The sequence below is a fragment of the Mesoplodon densirostris genome, chromosome 11 (assembly GCF_025265405.1).
Source record: "Mesoplodon densirostris isolate mMesDen1 chromosome 11, mMesDen1 primary haplotype, whole genome shotgun sequence".
NCBI classification, from domain to species: domain Eukaryota; kingdom Metazoa; phylum Chordata; class Mammalia; order Artiodactyla; family Ziphiidae; genus Mesoplodon; species Mesoplodon densirostris.
The window spans coordinates 47,451,928-47,475,584 of record NC_082671.1 but is presented as its reverse complement, the minus strand read 5'-3'; the positions used below and the strand labels follow the sequence as shown (position 1 = coordinate 47,475,584).

Sequence of the window (23,657 nt, the reverse complement as noted above, 5' to 3'; positions counted from 1 at the left end):
TTCACAAAATCCTCAAACGGCAGCCTGAGAAACTGAAGGCAGGCATGCCTTCAGTGTGCAAGAGAGGGTTGACCTCGAGGGAGAGAGGCAAAGAAGAGTTTCCATCCCTGAGAAAGGGAAGGTTTCCTCCTGCAGCTCCCGGGCCAGCTCCTGGGTGACTCCCCCTGGCAGTGATGGCTAAAAGCAGGTTCCCACCCCACTTCCACAGTTCCACTCTTAACCTCTGTGACCCTTCCTCAACTGGCAGCCGTTCACCGTCTTGTCAAAGAAGGATGAGCAGCTGACAGGGGTGTGGAGTGGAGCGGAGGGTGTGTTCGCCTAGGGTTTTCTGGGTGAGGGAGGCAAGCCCTTGCATTCAGTCCTGGGATTACAGGGATCCTAAGTCTTTTATCCCCAAACCTGGTGTGTGGTGTGGGAAAGCACCTCCGCCCGTCCTGACCGGGTTTGTGCCCTCACCCCGTTCAGTGACCCAGCCTCAGCAGCCCCAGAGTCACTCTGTGGGGAGCCAGAGCCAACTTGGGGATCAGAGACTCTGCAGAAGAGGACCAGTCAGCATTTCGGCAAGGGGACAGTGAGGGCAGAGAGAGGGTGGGGAGCCCTTAGAATCGGGAAGAGGGGGTCTGTACACAAGGTCCCCCCTTTCCCAGGGGTAGAGAGCATTCTTGGTCTCCCCCCACTCCCCAGGCATGTGTCAGCAGGGGTTATCCAACATGTTTTGACAGCAAAACCATTTTTGTCATCAAAAACATATGCCACGGGCTTCCCTGGTGGCGCAGTGGTTGAGAGTCAGCCTGCCGATGCAGGGGACACGGGTTCGTGCCCCGGTCCGGGAAGATCTCACATGCCGCGGAGCGGCTGGGCCCGTGAGTCATGGCCGCTGAGCCTGCGCGTCCGTTGCTCCGCAACGGGAGAGGCCACAACAGTGAGAGGCCCGCTTACCGCAAAAAAAAACAAAAATATGCACAGCCCCACTTGAAAACCAAGTAAAAGGAGAGATGCTCTGATTGGTGCAGAGGAGGGAACTGTGAACCTTCCTACATGCTGGCCTCTCCCTGGACCCCCTGAGAGCAGCCCCTGGGGTCCTGAGGCTCCAGGAATTCAGCATGGAAACCCTGTGTCCAGGCCATTCCCAGCTTTACACAAGTATTTCTAAGTAACATACACATCATTAGTGGATCTTCCTGGTCCATAGTATAATCTTTGAGTTTTGTTACTTGATAAAACTGTCTCTATTTTTTAAGCCGTAAATATAATTTCAATAAAATTGTTTCTCTGTTAAGATATATATATATATATATATATATATATATATATATATATATATATATATATGTATGTATAACTGAATCTCTTTGCTGTACACTTGAAACTAACACAGCATTGTAAATTAACTATACTTCAATTTTTTAAAAATCTGATTACCACCTGAAAAAACTTGTTTCTTGTTCTACTTTGTCATTAGCAAGTTCTTCCCCTCTCTCAGCTCATTTTCTCACCTATAGAATGAAACATTTGGGGAATTCCCTGGCAGTCCAATGGTTAGGACTCCATGCTTTCACTGCCCGGGGCCCAGGTTCAATCCCTGGTCAGGGAACCAAGATCCCACAAGCTGTGTGGTGTGACCAAAAAAAAAAAAAAAAGAAAAGAAACAGAGAGAAAGAAACGTTTGGACTAGATTGCCTCAGATATCTCTCCAGCTCCAGTACCTCTGCTTCTCAATTTCTTTTTCTATAAAACAGCATAACCCAGTTGTTGGGCTCTGGAACTAAGCTTCTTGGATTGCATACCCAACTCAGCTACTTACTAACTGTGTGACCTTAGACAAGTTACTTAATCACTCTGTGCCTCCGTTTCCTCATCTGCAAGATGGGGATGAAAATAGTACTTCTCTCATAGGCTGCTGTGAAGAGTGTATCATGTAGAGGGTTGACAGGAGCGCAGTAGGCAGTGAGCACTCAGTAAATACTAGTTATTATTCCCATCAGGGGTGCTCTTTACTCCATCCCCCTGAGAAGAGGAAGCTCACTGAAAGTATGACTGCCTCCCCAAGCTGGGGACCGCCTAGGTGGTGGAGTTAATTTTGCTAAATGCTAACCTTTGTGTTCCTAAGCTGTGGTTAGAGTTTGGCTCAAGATCCCTCTGCTGGCATTCCCATGACCCTGGTGGAAGTTTCGTGGGGCTTGTCTGGGCTCTTTTAGGGAGACTGAGTGACCAGGCTCAGAGTGGAGGGGACATCAAAAAGGGTCCCTTCCATCAGGAGCTCTAAGGCTGCCAGAGAAGGGAGGGGCACATTGATTTGGTAGCAGGGTTTGGGGTGTGGCAGGGCACAGGGCTGGGAAGTCAGTCAGTTGGGGAATTACTTGGGTAATTAATTGACTGAGGCTCAGAGTAGGGAGGGTGGAGATGAAGAGGGAAAGGGGTGACTCCTAGAGACACAGTGGAGGAAGGCTCCATATGATTTGGCGAGTGACGGAAACAGAGGTAGGACGGAGGTTGCCACTGTGAAGAAAGGGTGGAGGGCTTGAAATTGGCAGCCCTGGTTACCACTCACCAGCTATACTGCTGCAGGTGTGAAAGTTAACTTCGGTGAGCCTTAATTGCCTCATCTGCAAAAAGGGGTATCATTTGCCCCCTACTAAATCGTGGGGCTGCTGTGAAGGTCACAGGCAAAGTAACATATTTGTGAACCACAAAGTCTAATTAAAATGTGGATTTTTTTCCAGTTTTATTGAGATGCAATTGACATTTAACACTGTATAAATTTAAGGTATACTGCATAATGACTTGACATATGGATATACTGCAAAATGATTACCATAGTAAGTTTAGTTAATGTCCATTACCTCTTACAGCTACAAAAAAAATTTTCTTCCTTGTGGTGAGAACTTTTAGGATTAACTCTCTAAGCAACTTTCAAATATCCCATACAGCATTTTTAACCTTAGCAAGTTGTATATCACATTTCCAGAACATATCTTTTTTTTTTTTTTTTTTTTTTTTGCGGTATGCGGGCCTCTCACTGTTGTGGCCTCCCCCGTTGCGGAGCACAGGCTCCGGACGCGCAGGCTCCGGACGCGCAGGCTCAGCGGCCATGGCTCACGGGCCCAGCCGCTCCGCGGCATATGGGATCCTCCCAGACCGGGGCACGAACCCGTAGCCCCTGCATCGGCAGGCGGACTCTCAACCACTTGCGCCACCAGGGAGGCCCCAGAACATATCTTATAACTGGTAGCTTGTACCTTTTGACCACATTCACCCAATTTCCCCGCTCCCTATACCCTGCTTCTGGTAAGCACAAATCTGATCTCTCTTTCTATGAGTTCTTTGGGGGGTTTTGGTTTTGTTTTTGTTTTTAGATTCCACATGTAAGTGAGATCATACAGTATTTGTCTTTCTTTGTCTGAGTTATTTCATTTAGCATCATGCCCTCAAGGTCCGTCCATATTGTAGCATTGGCAGGATTTCCTTCTTTCTTATGACTGAATGATATTCCATTTTCTATATAAACCACATCTTCTTTACCTGCCAGTGGACACTTAGGTTGTTTCCACGTCTTCCATGTATTGTAACTAATGCTGCAATGAAGATGGCAGTGCAGATATCTCTTCAACATAGTGATCTTGTTTCCTTCATATAAATACTCAAAAGTGAAATAGCTGGATCTTATGGTAGTTCTATTTTTAATTTTTTCAGGAATCTCCACACTGTTTTCCATAGTTGGTTGCACCAATTTCCATTCTCACCAACAGTGCACAAGGGTTCCCTTTTCTCCACATCCTCACTAGCATCTGTTACTTCTTGTCTTTTTTTTTTTTTTTTGCGGTACGCGGGCCTCTCACTGTTGTGGCCTCTCCCGTTGCGGAGCACAGGCTCCGGACGCGCAGGCTCAGCGGCCATGGCTCACGGGCCCAGCCACTCCGCGGCATATGGGATCTTCCCGGACCGGGGCACGAACCCGTGTCCCCTGCATCGGCAGGCAGACTCTCAACCACTGCACCACCAGGGAAGCCCACTTCTTGTCTTTTTGATAATAACCATTCTAACAAGCATGAGGTGATACCTCATTGTGGCTTTAATTTGCATTTCCCTGATGATTAGTGATGCTGAGCACCTTTTCATCATTTTCATGTACCGGTTGAATATCTTCTTTGGAAAAGATGTTTCTTTAGTCCTCTTCCTTTTTGGATTATTTGGAGGTTTTTGCTATTGAGTTGTATGAGTTCTTTATATATTTTGGATATTAACCCCCTATCAGATATGTGGTCTGCAAATATTTTCTCTAATTCCATAGGTGGAACTTTCATTTTGCTGATCATTTCTTTTGTTGTGAAGAAGTGTTTTAGTTTGATGTAGTCCACTTGTCCATTTTTTATTTTCTCTCTTGTGCTTTAGGTGTTACACACCTCAAAAATTATTACCAAGATCCATGTCAGGAAGGTTTTTCTTGTTTTCTTCTAGAAGTTTTATGGTTTCAGGTCTTACATTTAAGTCTTCAATTAATTTCAAGTTGATTTTGTGAGTGGTGTAGGATAGAGGTCTAGTTTTATTCTTTTACATGTGAATATCCAATTTTCCCAGTGCCATTTATTGAAAAGACTGTCTTTTCTACATCGAGTATTCTTGGCTCTCTTGTCAAATATTAGTTGATTATACATGCATGGGTGTATTTTGGGCTCTCCATTCTATTCTATTGGTCTATGTGTCTGTTTTTATGCCAGGACCATACTGTTTTGATTACTATAGCTTTATGATATAGTTTGAAATCAGGAATTGTGATGCCTCCTGCTTTGTTCTTCTTTCTCAGGATCTCTTTTGCTATTTGGGTTCTTTTGTGGTTCCAAAGGAATTTTAAGATTGTTTTTTCTACTTCTGTATCAAATATCATTGGAATCTTGACAGGGATTTCATTGAATCTATAAAAGGTTTTGGATAGTATGGATATTTTAACTATTAATTCTTCCAATCCATGAGCACAAGATATCTTTCCATTTATTTGTGTCTTCTTCAATTTCTTTCATGAATGTCTTATAGTTTTCAATGTAGAGACCTGTCACCTCCTTGGTTAAATTTATTCCTAAGTATTTTATTGTTTTTGATGCTATTGTAAATAGGATCATTTTCTTTATTTCTTTCTCAGATAATTTGTTGATAGTGTTTTAAAACACTTTAGATTTTTGTATGTTGCTTTTGTATCCTGTCACTTCACTGAATTCATTGATTACAGCTAACAGTTTTTTGGTGGAGTCTTTAGAATTTTCTACATATAAAATCATGTCATCTGTAAATAGAGAAAATTTTACTTCTTCCTTTCCAATTCTAATGCCTTTTATTTCTTTTTCTTGCCTGAATACTCTGGCTAGGACTTCCCGTACTAGTTGAGTAGGAATTGTGAGAGTGGGCACCCTTGCCTTGTTCCTGATTTTGGAGGAAAAGCTTGTGACCTTTTACCATTAAGTATAATGTTTGCTGTGAGCTTGTCATACATTGTCTTTACTATACTGAGGTATGTTCCTTCTATACCTACTTTGTTGATAGCTTCTATCATGAATCGATGTTGAATTTCATCAAATGCTTTTTCTACATCTGTTGAGATGATCATATGATTTTTTCATTACATGATTTTTTTATTTTTCATTCTATTAATGTGATGTATCACATTTATTGATTTATGTGTGTCAAACCAACCTTGCATCCCAGGGGTGAGTCACACTTGATCACAGTGTATGGTCCTTTTAATGTGCTGCTGAATTCAGCTTTCTAGTATTTTGTTGGGAATCTTTTTGCCTCTATATTCATCAGGGATATTGGCCTGTAGTTTTTATCCTTGTAGTGTGCTTATCTGGCTTTGATGCTCACCCCATAAAATGAGTTTGGGAGTTGTCCTGCCTCTTGGGTTTTGGAGAAGTTTGAAAAGGATTGGCATTAAATTTACCGGTGAAAATTTACCAGTGAAGCCATCTGGTCCTGGAATTTTCTTTTTTGGGAAACTTTTGATTACTGATTCAATCTCCTTACTAGTAAATGGTCTGTTCAGATTTCTGATTTCTTCCTGATTCAGTCTTGGTAGGTGGTATGTGTCTAGGAATTTATCCATTTCTTCTAGGTTGTCCAGTTTGTTGCATATAGTTGTTCATAGAAGCCTCTTATGATCCTATGTATTTTTGTGGTATCAATTGCAAGGTCTCCTCTTTCGTTTATAATTTTATTGATTTGGGCCCTCTCTCTTTTTTCCTTGGTTAATCTATCTAAAAGTTGTCAATTTTGTTTATCTTTTCAAAGAATGAACTCTTGGGGGGTTTTATCTTTTCTATTATTTTCCTCTTTCCTATTTAATTTATTTCTGCTCTAATCTTTATTATTTCCTTCCTTCTGCTAAATTTGGACTTTGTTCTTCTTTTTCTAGTTCCTTGAGGTGTAAAGTTAAGATGTTTATTCAGGATCTTTCTATTTTCTCGATGTATGTGTTTATAGCTATCAACTCCCCTCTTAGAACTGCTTTTGCTGCATCCCATAAGTTTTGGTATGTTGTGTTTCCATTTTGATTTGTCTCAAAATACTTTTTTATTTCCCTTTTTAAATTTCTTCTTTGATCTATTGGTTGTTCAGGAGTGTGTTGTTTAATTTCCATGTATTCATGAATTTTCCAGTTTTTCTCCTGTTACTGATTTCTAGTATGATACCATTGTGGTCAGTAAAGATACTTTATATGATTTCAGTCTTCTTGAATTTGCTAAGACTTGTTTTGTGTGTGGCATTGGTGGTATTGTGGTGAGCATAGCTGCCTTCCAAAACTTGTTCTGTGGCCTAATATAGGATCTATCCCAGAAAATGTTCCATGTGCACTTGAGAAGACTGTGTATTCTGTTATTTTCAGGAAAATGTAGGGTTTTATTGATGACTGGATATGAGGGCTGAGAGAGAAATCATCTGACTCTAAGATGATGAGCTGGGAAACCAGAAGCCAGAGGAAAGGGAAGCAAAAGGAAGTAGTTCTTGTCAAGGCCCTTCTAAGCCAGATGCTTTACACATGTTTTGATCACACCCTGCCTTTAGAAAGGAGGAAACCAGGGCTCAAAGAGGTTAAGTAATTTGCCCAATGTCACACAGCTTATAAGTGGCAGAGCTGGGATTTAAACTCAGGTATACCTAGTTCTGAAGCCCAAGATCTCTCCACTGAACACTCACACTGCCTGCCCCATAGAGTTAGCAGAGGGCTCAATAGCATCAGGGAAGGGGCTGGGTAATAGGCAGCTGCTCAGTAACTGGTCCTGCCATGAGCTATTTACATATTCCCTCCAGCCTTCTCCTATGAACACTGCAAGGGGAAGAATAAGAGCTCAGGCCTAGAGTGGTGACTGTATTGAGCTAATGTGCTTTTAGTATGATTGAGGCATAGTGAGCATGTAGTTGTTGCTACCTCAACCATCACTGAGTTAATCAGTTGGCAGTTTCAGTTCCCTGGGCAGGACAGACTGGAGCCACAGACAGCTAGCTGCAGTTGCCATTTATTGAGGCACATCACAGGCACAGATAGGGGAGGGGGATGTAGGTAGATTCAGGGAGGGGGTGGTCTGGTGGGAGACTGGGGACCACTTCTGATTTTTTTCATCCTCCCTCAGCCTGACCTGAACTCACAGAAGAGGTGAGAGAAGCCGAGATGGCCTGGGAAATCTAGCCTCCTCTCAATGGTCAAAAAATCACCCAAACACATCAGTCAAGCTGGTGGCCTTAACCTCCCCCCCATCCCATTGCAGAACCAAAGAGAAAACCTCGGTAGATCTGAGCCCTTCCCAAAATGCAGATCACATACAAAGAGTCTGGCATGCAAATACCCTGGGTCTGTGGTCCTGGGGCTATTCCTGCTCCTGAGGAGGTGGGTGGGGAGGACAGCAGAGGTAAGGTGAGGGAGTACAGAGAGGGTTGCAGGGGCCCTGGCTTGCAAGACAGCAGCTAATACCTCTGGCTGGACGTCTTGACGGTGGTGGTCTTCCGCAGGATGGCGGTGCCCCCAGAGACGGGCCCTCCCTTGACAGTGTTGTAGCCCACACTGGTGCTGAATCTGCCCTTGCTGGTCCCCCCACCCCTGCCCAGGGAGATGTCACCCCTGAAGCCAGCCGCACCACTTCTGCACACAGTGGTGGAGTTGCCCGTCACCACTGCAAGGCAAAGGGTCTGGGTGAGGCAGGTCAGCCATGCCAAGAGAGGCCCAGGGGCTTCCAAAAATCACTGAGGGATGGGAACAAAATCACACAGTGGTGCCCTGGGAAACAGGGGGGCAGGAAGCTCATTCTCTGGGACCCCCTGAACCTGTCTCCTGGGCTCAAGGACAGATTGAGTGTACTGAGCAGATGACTGGAGTCGGGCCCAGGGCAGCAAAATACTCACAGATGCTGACAGCACTGGGACATTCTCCAGACATCCTTGGGGAAACAGACGGGCCAGGAGAAGTGTCAGTGGTCCCAGGAGCCCAAATGAACACCCTCTCCCTCCCTCTCTCTGCCTTTAGAGTAGATCAACTCAGTGGGCCTTGAGACTCTCAGGAACCAGGGCCCGCGTGACAAAACCAGGAAACCTGAAGTTTGGCATGTGGCCGCCCTGGGCCAGGCACCCTTCCTCCTGGTCCTAAAGCCATGTAACAGAGAAAGCAGAGCTGCAGCAGACCATGCAACTCCTTCCTCCCCCTGCCCTCCCCTCCCTCCACACTCGGGCCATAGACAGCATCCCTGCTCCAATGGGATGGGAAAGAAAACCCATGCTAAAACAGAGCTGCCTGTTCTCTGGCTAAGATGACTTTCTCTACATCTCATGCCCTCCCCAAGGACAGAGATGATGAATTTTTTTCAAAACTTCTGCTAGTCTCAGAGTCCTGTGTTGGAAGAGACAGCCTTGCCCCTGTTGGCCTGCCAGACACCATCAGGATTACTGATGGTGTGCCAGCCAAGGAGACACACAACAGAGGCAAGTGAACACAAGCAGGAGGGTCTCCCTCAGGTGATGAGTTAGGAGCCCAGCTCCCTGGCTCCTCCCTTATCCCCCTGCCCCCAGCACAGGAGCCAACTACATGAGATCTCCCACAAGGCAGGGCTGGAGAGCCCTCGGAATCAGGGCAGGACGGGTACCCACCTGCTCTCCTCGCCCTCCAGCAGCTTGCGGTAGGTGGCAATCTCCACGTCCAGGGCCAGCTTGACATTCATGAGGTCCTGGTAGTCTCGCAGCAGCATGGTTAGGTCCTCCTTGGCCTGATGCAGGTCAGTGTCCAGGTCCCCAAGCTTCTTCTGAGCATCTTTTAATGCCAGCCCCCTATGCTCCTACACTTCCGCGATGGCAGTCTGCAGCTGCTGACACTGCCCAGAGATGAGAGGCACTGGGAACACCCTCCAGGGTCATTGCATCCATCCCTCTGCCCTTAAGCCGGACATCACCATCCCCAGCTCCCCCCACTGCTGCCCCAACCAACTGAGAATGAAGGAAAAGAGAAATATTCCTCTGAGAGAGGAGGTGATATTACACAAACAAGATCATGTAGCACCACTGGGAAAGTCCTTACTGAAGTCTAATCCTAAGACCCTCCTGCTGCAGCTCAGCCCAGTGCCCTAAAAGAGATAAAATGAGTAACATAAGCTCACCATTAACCAAATTCTTCACTCTGATCTGGGAAGTAGTCTGGGCTTTCTAGCCATGACTTAGATGGAGTCAGCAACTGTGACCTGGACTCTTGAACCCTCAGCCTCCTGCTCTGACCTCCTAAAGATGGGATTAATCTCCTTGGAGGGGGTTGCCCCACCTGCTCTACCACTAATATGCTGTGTGACCTTGGACAAGTCTCCACCCCTCTCTGGGCCTCAGTTTCCTCTCCTGTAAAAGGAGCTTGTTGATCTTATTGGTCCAGCATTTGAGCATGTCCTATCCATGACATGTTCACTCCTCAGCACACCTCTGCCAGCACCCAGGCCTGACCCTCAGGCCCCCAACCAGAGGCTCACCTGCTTCTTGACTGCATCCACTTCCCTCTGCAGCCTCTGGACAGTGCGGGTGAGCTCAGCGATCTCATTCGTGGTGTCCCTCAGGTTGTCCCCATGCTTCCCAGCTGTCACCTACAGCTCCTTGTACTGGAGGCAAAGAAATGACAGTGAGCTGTCAGATCGTTCCAGGACCCCATGGGTAACCACGGACCCCTGGGCCCACCCTCACAGCAGGATGTGTAGGCTGGATGTGTTTGGCCCTGGACCTCCGAGGAGCCCAGTAGCCCAGGACTCTCACAATGGGGGAAGGTCCCAGTCTGGGCCTAGCCCACATCCTTGGACTGGCCATTCTCTCACCTTGGTCTGGTACCAGGCCTCGGCCTCAGCCCTGCTCCTCTGGGCAATCTGCTCATACTGGACCTTAACCTCGGCGATGATGCTGTCCAGGTCAAGGTTGCTATTGTTGTCCATGAAGAGAATGACACTGGTGTCAGACATGTGAGTCTGCACTTGACTCAGCTGCTGCAAAAACAGAAATAGCTGTCGCCAGTGCCCATGACCCAGGCCAGGGGTCCCCAGGTGGCATCAGGAGGCCTGTGCTCTCCCCCAGGCTCCACCTTAGAAGGAAGCTACAACAGCCAGGAAAGACCTCAATCTCTCCAGCTGGAATGGGGCTACCAATTTTATAGACATCTTTCTTTGTGTGGATTTGCAGGCTTCCAAGAGCTTAAAGAAGGGGAAAGGGAATGTGTGCTGCCTGGACTCCAGCTGGTACCAGGCCTGAGCCAGCACATTCACCTTTAATTCTCAGAACACCCTGTGAGACAGGCAGGGCCACAGCTGGCCCACAGGGTGCTTCTGTGCAAATTAGGAAACAGCACTCCTCTGGACAGAGGCAGCCAAGTATGGGCCTGATTCAAACGCCACTCTCTGCTCAGCCATTTAACAACTTGCATCACCATTCACAGTGGTCCTGACATAGGCAGGTGAGAAACAAGGCTTGGAGAAAAGAAGTGACACATCCAAGGTCACAAGATCCAAGGTCATCCAGTCTGATCCAGCAGGGCCCAGCCTGGAACCAGTCAGATGAGTGCACAAAACCCAAGTGTTTTCCTCTGGAATACACTAATTATTTATACTCCATGGTGATGTTCTGGACCCTCCCTGTGTTTCCGGGAACATCAGCTCTCACACCTAAAACGACGTTTAAAGATGCCTAGAATGGGGCTTCCCTGGTGGCGCAGTGGTTGAGAGTCCGCCTGCCGATGCAGGGAACACGGGTTCGTGCCCCGGTCCGGGAAGATCCCTCATGCCGCGGAGCGGCTGGGCCTGTGAGCCATGGCCGCTGAGCCTGCGCATCCGGTGCCTGTGCTCCGCAACGGGAGAGGCCACAACAGTGAGGGGGCCCGCGTACCACACAAAAAAAAAAACAGGTGCCGAGAATGGTATGTTGGGCTTTGAGACCAGCTCTTATCACTAGGTCATGACTGAGTTGACTCCCAGTTGGGCTCTGCCCCTGTCTCTCCCGTGTCTCTCCCGTGGTCCTTCCTGCCCTGGGCTGCAGACAAACTGCCCCAAACCCCAGCTCCGATCAAATCCCTCATCCACTCAGTGCTCCTCAGTGGCGCCCAAAGGGAAGAAGATCTTCCGCCTCAAAGTCAACACCTTCCAACATATTCTGGTCTCGTCTCCAGCTTTGCTCACACACTGCCCTTCACTGCTGCCAGTGGGATTACAGTAGATAGAAGAATGGCAAGAACAACCCACCTTAGTGGATGTTCCCTGTGATCAGGCTCTGTGCTAGGCACTTGACAGGTACTAACTCATTCCCTGCCCTTTCCCAATGGCACAGAGAGCAGCTTGCCCAAAATCACAAACTATTAAGCAAGGAGCTCAGTCTCAAACACAGGGAGTTTGACACCAGAACCTGAGATAATACAGACTAAGATGGAGATAGGCATAAAGAAAGAAAGAATTACCTCTTGTAATAAACTACAATGGAAAAGAATTGGGAAAAAAAGCACATATATATATATATATATATATATATATATATATATATATATATATATATATATATATATCCCTGAATCACTTTACTATACACTTGAAACTAACACAATATTGTAAATCAACTATACTTCAATTAAAAAATAAAATTATAAAAAAAGGAAGAAAGAACTAGCAAAGCCAAAACTGACATCTATATGGACATAGATTTAAATTCTCAAATTAGATTCTCTTTTAAAAGGTGAAATGCGTTGGGAGGGAGAGGGGGCAGAAATCCAATCACTAAAACATTTATGGTTTAGTGAAAAGACATGAGCTCTAGGGACTTCCCTGGTGGTCCAGTGGCTAAGACGTCACGCTTCCACAACAGGGGGCGCAGGATCGATCCCACATGCCACGCGGCGTGGCCAAAATGTACTAGAAAAAATTAAAAATTAAATAAATTTTCTTTAAAAAAGACATGAGCTCTAAAGACAGACAAACTTAAGTTCAAGTCCCCAGTCTGACATTTACCAGCTGTGGGACCACTGTCATCACTAAGCCTCACGAGGCCTCAGTCTCCTCTTCCGTAAAATGGCCGTGATAATACCTTCCTCATGCAGTTGATCTGAGGATTCAGATCCATACGTGGCCCATGGTGGGAGCTCAGTAAAGTGAATCATTTGCCCAGACTTCTCCAAATGTCAGTCAAGATGCCCGTGAGGCATGTGCCACAGAAAAAAATCATTATGTCACAGTCGTGCATTGCCAGCATCATCTTGCAGCATCACCCGTCACCCTCCCCAGCTCAGGGTCCCTCTACAGTCCCATGCCTGAGGAAAATTAACTTGGAATTTTTAAGACAAGGAGGCAAACACTATCTACCAGATACCATCAAGAGTGGATAAAGGTGTTCTTGCTAGGACTAGAGGATAAAAAGGTCAGGCTTTCCAAAGAAAGAGCTAATGCAAGTGGAGAGAGAAGAACTCTGTGGATTAAATGTGTGAGCTCCTTAGACATCTGGGGCCCTGAGAGGAAGAGCAGGTAGGGAGCACCCACACATGGAAAAAGGAGCCAGAGGGGCGAAGTGATGGCACTGGAGCTGGATCCCGGAGGGAGCCCCCGGACCAGAGGGAAGCCACGAGGTAACTTTCCTGCCCTGTACAACACACCAGGGATTGGTGGTTGGCCTTCTGGATTTCCTTGAGATCTGGCTTGACCAAAACCAGACCATGAAATCGATTACCGAGTGCAGTGTTAGCCATCACGCCTGGTATGCAAGCAAGGGAACGACTTCTCTGGCCTTCACTCTTCCCCCCCACCACCCCCCGCCAAGGAGGTGCCCACAGACATGAGGAACTCTGACAGGAAGTGACCCTGGCTTGGTTCCAGCTCGCCTTCCCTGTTCATCTCCTCAGCCATTTCTCCCACACACTCGATGCCAGGTCACCCACTGCCCCCCAAACACACCGTGCTCTTTGGTGCCTCCGCGTCATGGCGCAGGCTGGGGTCCTGGCTGGCAGACCCTTGCTGCTCCTCCTTCAGAAGTCCCGCCCTTCCTTCAAAATCCAACATGAATGCTGTCTGCTCTGAAATGCCCCCAGACCTCCCGGGGGGGTCAGCCACAGCCTGCCCCATGCACCTTATCCCTGTCCCAACATGGCTCTCATCACATGGTAACCCACAAGGGCAGACTGTCCTTCTGTGGTCGTGTGGAAGGTATTCAGCAACATGTGTCAAATGGACAGGGAGGGCTTCCCTGGTGGCGCAGTGGTGAAGAGTCCGCCTGCCGATGCAGGGGACACGGGTTCGTGCCCCAGTCCAGGAGGATTCCACATGCTGCGGAGCGGCTGGGCCCGTGAGCCATGGCCACTGAGCCTGCGCGTCCGGAGCCTGTGCTCTGCAACGGGAGAGGCCACAAGAGTGAGAGGCCCACGTACCACAAAAAAAAAAAAAAAAAAAAAAGGACAGGGAACAGCAAAGGAAGGGAAAGCTTTCTGAGACAGTAGGAAAGCCAGTTCCTACCCTTTCAGAGAAGAGGAGCTAGACACCCTTGACCTGTCCTGAAAGAGAGACCACCCTAAGGGGGGAGAATAAGGAAGCTCCGGATGGTGGATGCCCATCAGTGATCCCACTAAAGAAGAAACTTGGAGGCACCTAAGAAATCAGCATGATGGCACAACACTCCCCAACAAGCTCATCCTGACAGGCATGTAGAGATGTTTGAAGGGGAGCAACACAGCCAAGGATGAACTTGGAAAAACGCTAAGGCCAGTGGACAGGGGTCATTAGATAAGCTCTAGGTGAGAAGAACATGGAGGTAGCATTGGGCTAACCCTACAGATGACCCAGGCAAAGCCAACAACTCAACTTCTATGTCATTTGCTCTTTCCCATCAAGAAAACAGTCATCAAACTGGAAAGGGCAGGATGCTTGAGAAGAAATGGAAGCCAAGACAGACCCTGAGGGTATGAGAGGCCTTGGCCTTGTTGGGAATCTCAGGGGTCCAGGCCAGAGGAGCAAATCCTAGGACCCCATGGCCATGGCCAAGGAAATAAACACCCCTGGAGATCCATGAGAAATATAGACAATAGAAGAGTTTCCAGAACCTGAGACATGAAAATGTCCTCATTTTCAAAGGGGAGAGATTTAGACTTCTCCAAGTTAAACTTGATATCAATCTCCTATGAACCTCTAGAATGAATTCTAAAATGTGTGTGAGAGGCATGGAGCCAGCAAGACTTTGCTAAGTAAAAGTCAAACCAAATAGATTTTATTCCATGGCTGTGTTACCAAACTACTAAAGGATGCCATGGATGTTACTTGACCGAGACTTTTTTTGGAAGATGGCTTTTTTTCCCTCTCTTTGGAAATGCTTTTTTTCTGACATTCTTAAAAATAAGACAGAAAAATGTGGGCCAGATGATGCCATGGTTAACTGGACTTTAAAATAACTGAGCCACTTGAAACACAAATTATTTATTAGTGGAGTGATGAGATCAGCCTAGTGGGAAGGCACCAATGAAGATCTAGTTCTTGGACGAGGACTCTTTTCTTGGCTCTGTCTGCCTTAATGTGTTTTATCAATGATTTACACTGAAATGTTGTAAAATAACTAAACTGAAAGTTTATCAGGTCTGCAGATAACCCAAAGCTGGGGTGTCAGTAATATATCCACTTATCTATTTGGACACCTCCAATATATGGATAGGAGAACCAAGTTTCAAAGCACCCACAGTGACCTAAAATGATGGGATGAAACCACAATAACATTTCACAGGAAAAAGGGGAACCATTAACTCTTGCATTCAGTTTCAAAAATTCAGCTGCCCAAATACAGGAAGTTGGAGGACAAGGGATGCATGTCTCACTTGAAGCCATTCACGTAAAAAAAACCCAAGGAGCTTTTAAGGGGCAAACATTGTGAAATGGCTTCTAAAAATAACACATAAACTAGTACAATATTAGGCTGCATGAAGAGAAGTCTGTACCTGTAACCTTCCTCCCCACCTCTCTGTTTTCTGGATTCTGGACTAAGGATGCTGTTTCCCCAACTTTCTCACATGCCACAAATGTCAGTTCACTAATCATCCCAACCGCTAAATTGTTGTCATATGACAGACATGCGTCACATGGAAGACAATTGGATACGTGCAGCCCAGAGGGCAGAATCAGGGCCAATCAAGAGCAGAAATCATGGGAAGAAGATTCAAGTCAGCTTTCCAATACGGTTGTTCAACAATGGAAATGCCTGCCCTAAAAAAGAGTGAGCTCCCTGCCTCTAGAAGTATTCAAGTAGAGGCTACATGCCCCCCATCAGGGATATTAGAGAAAGGGCTCTTACTCTGAGCATAAGGTTGGCCTTTGGCTCCCTATTGAATCTAAGAGTCTATCATCAACTCATGTCAAGTTCAACCCTCTTACCTTAGTCTTCAAAGCCCCCTTGTTTCCTAGGACCCCTCCTAGATTCTGTGATCTACCTGCTACCCACACCTCACCTCCTGCTCTAACATGGAATTTCAGTCCCCACTCTCTGCCCATCTCTGCTCCTGTATCCCTTGCTCCATTACAAACTGGGCAACAAGGGGAACAGTATAACAGTCCAAGGACCAGGTTTTAATTTCAGAACTGCCTCTAACTAGCTGTGTGACCATGGGCAAGTTACTCAGAGCCTCAGTGTCCCTGACTATAAAAGGGAGACAATAATAGGACCTATATTATGGAGTTGTTGAGAGGATTATATAAAAAGCTTAGCTCAGTTCCTGGCCCATCATAAGCACATAAAAATGGAAGCGAGTATTGATTAAAGGTCCAGGTGCTATATTCTATCAATTAAGTTGCACTAGTGAATTCTGATCAGACTTCCAGGGGTAATCCCCAAAGTTGTATGTGAATGTAAGTATCCCTGTCCATTGGCTATCTTACTTCTTCATAAAGATGCCTCAAGAACTCCATCTCTTCTATCAGGTTGTCTATCATGCCATGCAGATCCATTTGGCCCATGTATGCAGCATCCACATCCTGGGGGCGAGAGAGAGAGCACGGTGGTTGGCTCAGCCCCCAGGGCTCTCGCCTCTCTCCGAGTCAGCCCAGCACCCTGGCAGCCGAAGACCACCTGCCCCCACTCCCTGCCACCTTGCTCACCTTCTTGAGCACCACAAACTCGTTCTCTGCGGCAGTGCGCTTGTTGCTTTCATCCTCATACCTGTTACACAGGGAAGACTCAGCCCAGGCTCCGCCCAGTTCTGCCTTTTAAGACATTGAACCCAGTTGGCTTTAAGGAAGTCCTGATGGGTCCCACAATGGCCAAGAACACCTTTGGGGAGCAGTTCTGTAATGCAGCTAACCAATGAAGAAACAGGGATACAGTCTTTAAACATTCCTCCCACCTCCTTTGAGGAAATGAGCACAGTATTTGTGCAATAATATGGCAATTGAGAGCAGTCATCTCTTTGGATCAGAGCCCTTGGGAGGCTTTATGGGAACAGGTTGAAGATGTGTCAACAATGATTAAACTTTGCATTCACTTTCTACAACAGGATGTCTTTGAAAACACCAACTTCTCTCCAACTGCTTTTGCAGAGACTTTAAGGTTTAGAAATTGCCAGTGTCAAGCAATGGGAAAAGTTATGAAAGTTTATACCTTAAACTCATAAATATACAGATCAACCAATCATAATATGTGAATCTTATTTGCATCTTGATTCAAGCAAACTGTATTTTTAAAATTTATGACATTTATGGAACAATTGGAAATTCAATTGTTGATTGGATAGTTGGTGATACTGAGGATTATTGTTTTAAAAGATTTAGGTGCTCTTAGGGCATTTTGTCTGTGTGTTATTAAGTCATGTTATGCAGATGAACTATATGAATATATCCAGTAAAAATAGTTGTGAATGAAATGACATGATGGCTGAGATTTGCTTCAAGACAATAAGGGAAGAGGAAAAGTGAGTGAGTAGGGGTGTAGACAGAATAAAATTGGCTATGAGAAGACAATTATTAAGGCTGGGTAATGAGAACATAAATATTCATTACACTTTTCTCCCTACCTTATAATATTTTTTCGTCTTACAACATTACACAGTGTGACAATCCTCCAGGAGACAATGGATCCAGGACCTGAGCTCCCGAGGGAAGCAGCTCTGTCTGGACACTCCCTGAGCTGGGTCCCTGGACCCAATAATAGGGTGGCCCTCTCTGGGGAGATTTCCCACGCTGGCCCCTCCCCATCCCCACATGGCTCCAGCCTGTCCAGCCCTCCTCACTTGCTCTTGAAGTCCTCAGCGAGACCCTGCACGTTCTTCAGCTCTGAGTCCAGCCTCCCCTGCTCGCTCTGGAGGTTGTCCAGCTTCCCCCATAGGTTGTGGGTGAAGTACTCAAAGAGGGGCTCCAGACTGTTCCAGGTGATGCCCAATTTCTGGCCCTGCTCCTGTAGCATTGCCCACTTCTTCTCCAGCACCTTGTTCTGCTGCTCCAGGAACCGCACCTGAGCCAGAGCAAGAAGGGTGGCTGGCGCCAGCCCCAGGCCCAGGAGGGACCAAGGACCTGGCCCATCGTCACCATCTGTCTTGACCAGGACACCACAAGGGCAGTGCAGGGTCTATGTCTTGCTGTGGGGAGGAGTTCTTGAGTGAACAATCTTTGCTGGAAAAGACAGTCCAATCCAATGACAAGGACTCTAAAGAGTTAATAAACATAAAAGCCCAGCTCCGGGACTTCACTGGAGGCGCAGTAGTTAAGAATCCGCCTGCCAATGCAGGGGACATGGGTTCGAGCCCTGGTCTGAGAAGATCCCACACGCCGCGGAGCAACTGAGCCCTGGCACCACAACTACTGAGCCTGCACTCTAGAGCCCACAAGCCACAACTACTGAGCCCATGAGCCACAACTACTGAAGCCCGCATGCCTAGAGCCCATGCTCCACAACAAGAGAAGCCACCGCAATGAGAAACCCCCACTCAGAGCAACTAGAAAAAGTCCACGCGCAGCAACAAAGATCCAACGTGGCCAAAATATATTAAAAAAAAAAAAAAAGCCCAGCTCAGTCAGTCATTTACTTCCTGACCCAGGAAGAAGTCAAGTCACTTCTTCCTGGGACTCTCTTTCTCACTTGTCCTGGGTAAATCAAACTAGATCAAAGTTTCTGAACCTTAATTCTGCATCAAAATCAAAAATTTTAATGCAGATACATATATAGTATACGTGTATATATAGGTACATATGGATATATACAAATATACATACAGAGAGAGAGAGAAAGAAAGCAAATGTGACAAAATGCTAAAAATTGGTGAATCTGGGTGAAAGGAAATATAGGAATATGTTGTACCATTATTGCAACTTTTCTGTAAATATGACATTTTTTTAATTTTTAAAATGTGGATGTCCAACCCTATTTCTACAGACTCAGAAGGGTGCTCATGGCGTGAACTCAATGGGCCCCCAGGGGGTTTCTCTGCCCAGCCAGGATTCCAGGATACCAGACACGGACAACCTGTCAGGCCCCAGCTCCCAGACCATGGTTCTGAGAGTCTGAGAAGGTTTTGCTTGTTTGACCTCTGGGACAGTCCCACAAAAGAAACAAAGGTCACTAGGGGAAAAGGTGAGGAGGTGGGCGGAACAGCTTGCCTCACCCTTTGCCATCAGGTCTCTCCAGATCCCACCTCCACAGCACCCCAGGCCCACAGTCACATGGCCCCAGGGCACTAGGCAGCAGGGACAAAAAGACATCTTTATGCCACGAACTTGAGTCCCAGGCCTCCCTCTGCCTCCAAGTACCTATATGATCCTGGGCAAATAACTCAACCTCTCCAGACCTCAATTTTCTCTTCTTAAAAATGGACACACGGGACTTCCCTGGCGGTCCAGTGGTAAAGAATTTGCCTTCCAATGCAGGGGACACAGTTTCGATCCCTGGTCAGGGAACTAAGATCCCACATGCCGCAGGGCAGCTAAGCCCGCGCGCCACAACTAGAGAGAGAAAAAAAACCCCACATGCCACAACTAGAGAGAAGCCCACATGCCGCAACCAAGACCCAACGCAGACAAAAATAAGTAAATAAATAATCCTTCAAAAAAAAAAAAAGAACACACTATCACCTAGACTGATTTCTCATGAGACACTGTGGGTATCATATGAGAAAGGGGACATGGATATCCTTTGGGAACCCACAAATCACTGAACCAAGGTATGGTCATCCACCAGGATTTTCCTCATCATGGTCCCACTGCCTGGGAGGGCTCGGGGTAGAGGTAGACAATGCAGCAAAGTGGACCTGGAAATGCCAGAGATTACTACAAGAGCTTCCCTAGTTGACCTGAGGGCCAGAGGAGGAGTCAGGACACTCCCGATCTGGGACAGATCAAACTGCATATCTCTGGGTCATGGTGACCTGGTGACCACCATGCTCATTGTCCACCCCAAACTGAGCTCCTTAGTTGGAACAGTGAGGAAGAATTGGAGAAGGGAAAAGGAGACTTCCCCTAGGACCCCCCCACCATTGTGTCCTGATCACATCTTTGTCCTTAGACCTCCTCCAAAACTAAGAGAACAGGCAATAGATGGGGTTCCTTGGAGACTTGACACTTGAGCCAGTTTTCCCAGCTATAAAACAAGAGGCAGTAAGGGCCACCCCACTAAGAAGAGCAATGAGGACAATCCACTGTTTAATTGGGCGACAAGGCTGCTGTGTGACCCCATTAATGAAGACTATAAGAAAGGCTGCAACACGGTCAAGCTAGGCTGGGCCAACAGGCCTCGTGAGTGGACTCGAGATTCACCATCAACTACAGTAAAGACGGTCCAGCCATGAGGGTCCAGACGTCCCACGCTCAGGCCAGAAGGGCTCCAAAGGTCATTCCATCCACTCTGGCCCCAGTGCACGTGGGCTGCACCAGCCTCCGCCCAGCCCACCCTCTCTTAGGGGCCTGGCTTGCACTCCATGGCCCCTCCCTGCCTCCTTCCACCTCAGCCCACCTTGTCGATGAAGGAGGCAAACTTGTTGTTTAGGGTCTTGATCTGCTCCCGCCCCTGGACGCACACCTGCTGGATCTCTGGATCGATCTCCACATTGAGGCAGGTCAGCAGGCTCTGCTTGACAGTGACCTGCTGGATGCCTCCAGGAGGACAGGCGGGCCCGAGCGTCTGCCTGCCAGCCCCCAGGCCCATATAGGCCCCACTACCAAGGCCGAAGCCTCCCAGGGCCTGTCCAGATGAGGTCCCTCCAGCCACGCTGACCGAGATGCTCTTGCTGGCCCCCAAGTTAGAGAGGCTCTGGCTGCGAAAGCCGCCCGTTCTGGGGCCACAGCAGGCCCTCTCACCGCTGCCACCACTCCGGGACACCGTCTCCCAGCTGATGCTGCTGGGGGCCTGGGAGCCGCCCCCTCCGCTGGCAGAGTTAGAGCTGAAGGCCCCTTTGGTGGAGTACGTCTGCTGAGACACGGAGACCTCATGGCTGCAGCAGGGCTGGAGCGCAGGCCGGGAGAGCTGGGAAGGAGCACGGTGAGCTGCTGAGCCACTGATGGCTTTTTTATCTTTTCCCAGCTCCTGGGTTCCACAGACACTCCTGCCCCATCGCCCCTGGAGAAAAGGAGGGGCCTTGTGGGCCAGGGGAGTCTCCTCTCCCATGGCGGGAGGGAGGGGCTACTCCCAGTTATTGCCTGAGCTCCAGAGCTGGGGCTGAGCCGAGACCGTCTGGGGCAGGATGCCACCTCCTTCTCCCCCCTGGGGCGCTCCTGACTTGGAACAGGATAATAGGGGCTGCCATGGCCACCGCCACCACCCAGTGGCTGGCTGGTCTCCTCCCACCCAGCCTTAGCGGCCGCCGTCAATGAAACTCTGTTCTGGGGTTGGTCCCAGGCCCCTGTGGTAAGCCAAGGCCCCAGGGCCCAGGCTGTGGGGTGGTGAGGGTGGAGGCATTGGGCAAGGGGCTGGGAGAGGGTGCCCAGGCCTGTTCCAGTCCCACCCTCCCGGCCCACGGCCTCGGTGCCTCCTGGCAGGTCCAGGGTGACAGCCTGGGGTGGCAGGGGGCAGGCAGCCTGATCTTTTGTCATACGCTGGCAGACTGCTCAGTGGAGATCCTGTGCTGGGCAAAGGGGATACAAAGACAGAAGAGGGTCCCTGCCCAGGCTCCCGGGAACTAAGATCCCTCATGCCACGCAGTGCAACAGAAAAAAAGAAAAAAGAAGACGTAAGTGTCCAAGAAAAGCCCCGAGAGGCCTACGGACACCCCAGTCTTCCCAGGCCGCAGAGCCCCAGTGCTCAATCCAGAAAGGCCAGGGGGTTCCTCAAATCACATCGCAGAGTCTCCTCCACGCCCACCCACCTCAAGCTGCTGGGACCAAACATATCCCCAAGGGAGAAATGGGAGACATCAGTGTTAGTCAAGTGTTAGGACGAGTGAGCATTGAGGACCTGAGTTCGAGATTATTCCTCCTCACCCACCTTAGCTTTCAGCAAGGAAGTGGCACCAAGGGGAGAGAGACTTGCCTGAGGAAGGAGCAGAGACGGCACTTGCTGTGGTCCTCACGCAGCTGCCTGGGCTAGAGTTGGGACTCTCAGCGACTGTGTCCCCAGGACCCCGAAGGAGGACATGGGACCACCCCCACTGCCCGAGGAAGGCAGGCAGAGAACGGGCTGCTCCAGGAGGCTGTGAGATCCTTTCATGGGCCTCTGGGAGGATATAAGTAGCTCCCAGTTGCCTGAAGGAGTTGAACCCAGCCTCCCATGGAGGATGGGGGTGAAGGCGCTCACAGAACTAGTCCCTTCATGCCCAAGAAGGATTTTTCTCCCTGCTTGGAGTTAGAACACCAGGCACTTGGGGGAGCTGGGCTGGGAGATGAATCCCCACTGAGGTGTATGTCCTCGGGCAACATTCATCCCCTCTGGGCCCCTTCACCTCTGCTTATAAGCAAGGCCCGCCAGGGAAGTCCTTTCAAAAATCACTGGCCCCCACCTCTAAACACACCCTTTGACATGGCCCTGCCCACCAGATGGACAAGACCCAGCTCCACCCACCAGTGGGCAGGCATCAGTCCCTCCCACTAGTTAGCCTGCACAAGCCTCTTAGATCGGCCTCACCCACCAGGGGGCAGACCCCAGAAGCAAGGGGAACTACAATCCTGCAGTCCATGGGACCACAAACACAGAAAGTCAGACAAAGTGAGATGGCAGAGGAATATGTTCCAGACGAAGGAACAAGATAAAACCCCAGAAGAGCAACTAAGTGAAATGGAGATAGGCACGCTACCTGAAAAAAATTCAGAGTAATGATAGTAAAGATGATACAAGATCTCAGAAAAATAATGGAGGCACAGACAGAGAAGATACAAGAAATATTTAACAAAGAGCTAGAAGGTTTAAAGAACAAACAGAGCTGAACAATAAAATAACTGAAGTGAAAAATATACTAGAAGGAATCAATAGCAGAATAAATTAGGCAGAAGAGCAGAAAAAAAAATTGCTGACCCACCATCCCAGAACTGAGCCATCACTTCCACTAACCTTTGTCTCGTGTCCCTGAGGCTGTAATCACTTTCTCAGCTCCCTTATCTCTCCCCACGGAGCATGGGAGGGGGAGACAGTGGCGACTGGGGAAGGGAGTGATGTCAGCCATCTGAGTCAGGCGCAGCCAGGATGGTGGCAGTAGAGTCAGCTGCAAACACACACTCCCCCTCTCCCCAGAGACTGACATCCTCCAGTATTTACCTGGTGCTCTGTGCCAGGCTTTGTGCCGGGAGCTGGTAACAGCCGCTCAGGCAGCCCAGGGCCCACTCTAGCCGTTATGGCTTGGAGACAGTCTCACCAGTCCCAGCCCAGACAGCATGGAGCCACTGTGCCTCCTCCAGTCCAACTCTCCACTCATCTTTTTACAGGACACCCAAACTCAGACCTTCTTAGTGTAGGAGGCGTGGTTCCCTCCCCACCTCTGCTGCTTGGACCAAGGGCTTCCATCTCTGAGACCTTCCCCTGTCCAGGGGCTCTCCCTGCACAAGACACAAGGAGAGAGGGGACAGAGCGCTGCTGCCACTATGGAAAGGATGAGGGGAGACAGCCTATGGCATCAACCAGGCACCCAACGTGAGTCAGGCTGAGCGATAGGAAAGATGCAGAGGTGAAGAAAACAGCCACTGCCCTTGAGGAGCCCCATCCAGGGCAGGGCTTCCTCATCTAGTAGGAGTAATTATTATAGTTGGCATTTA

At 48.4% G+C, this 23,657-nt stretch overlaps 1 protein-coding gene across 1 annotated transcript; it reads right to left on the bottom strand.

Moving 5' to 3' along the window:
- Positions 1-7,950: 7,950 nt before the first annotated feature.
- On the bottom strand, positions 7,951-21,084 carry KRT79 (keratin 79). The gene is given in 9 exon segments (XM_060114176.1): positions 7,951-8,156; positions 8,386-8,420; positions 9,124-9,344; positions 9,984-10,109; positions 10,320-10,484; positions 16,377-16,472; positions 16,596-16,656; positions 17,723-17,943; positions 20,434-21,084. Coding segments are annotated over 9 exon segments (1,782 nt in total).
- Between the last annotated feature and the right edge of the window lie 2,573 nt (positions 21,085-23,657).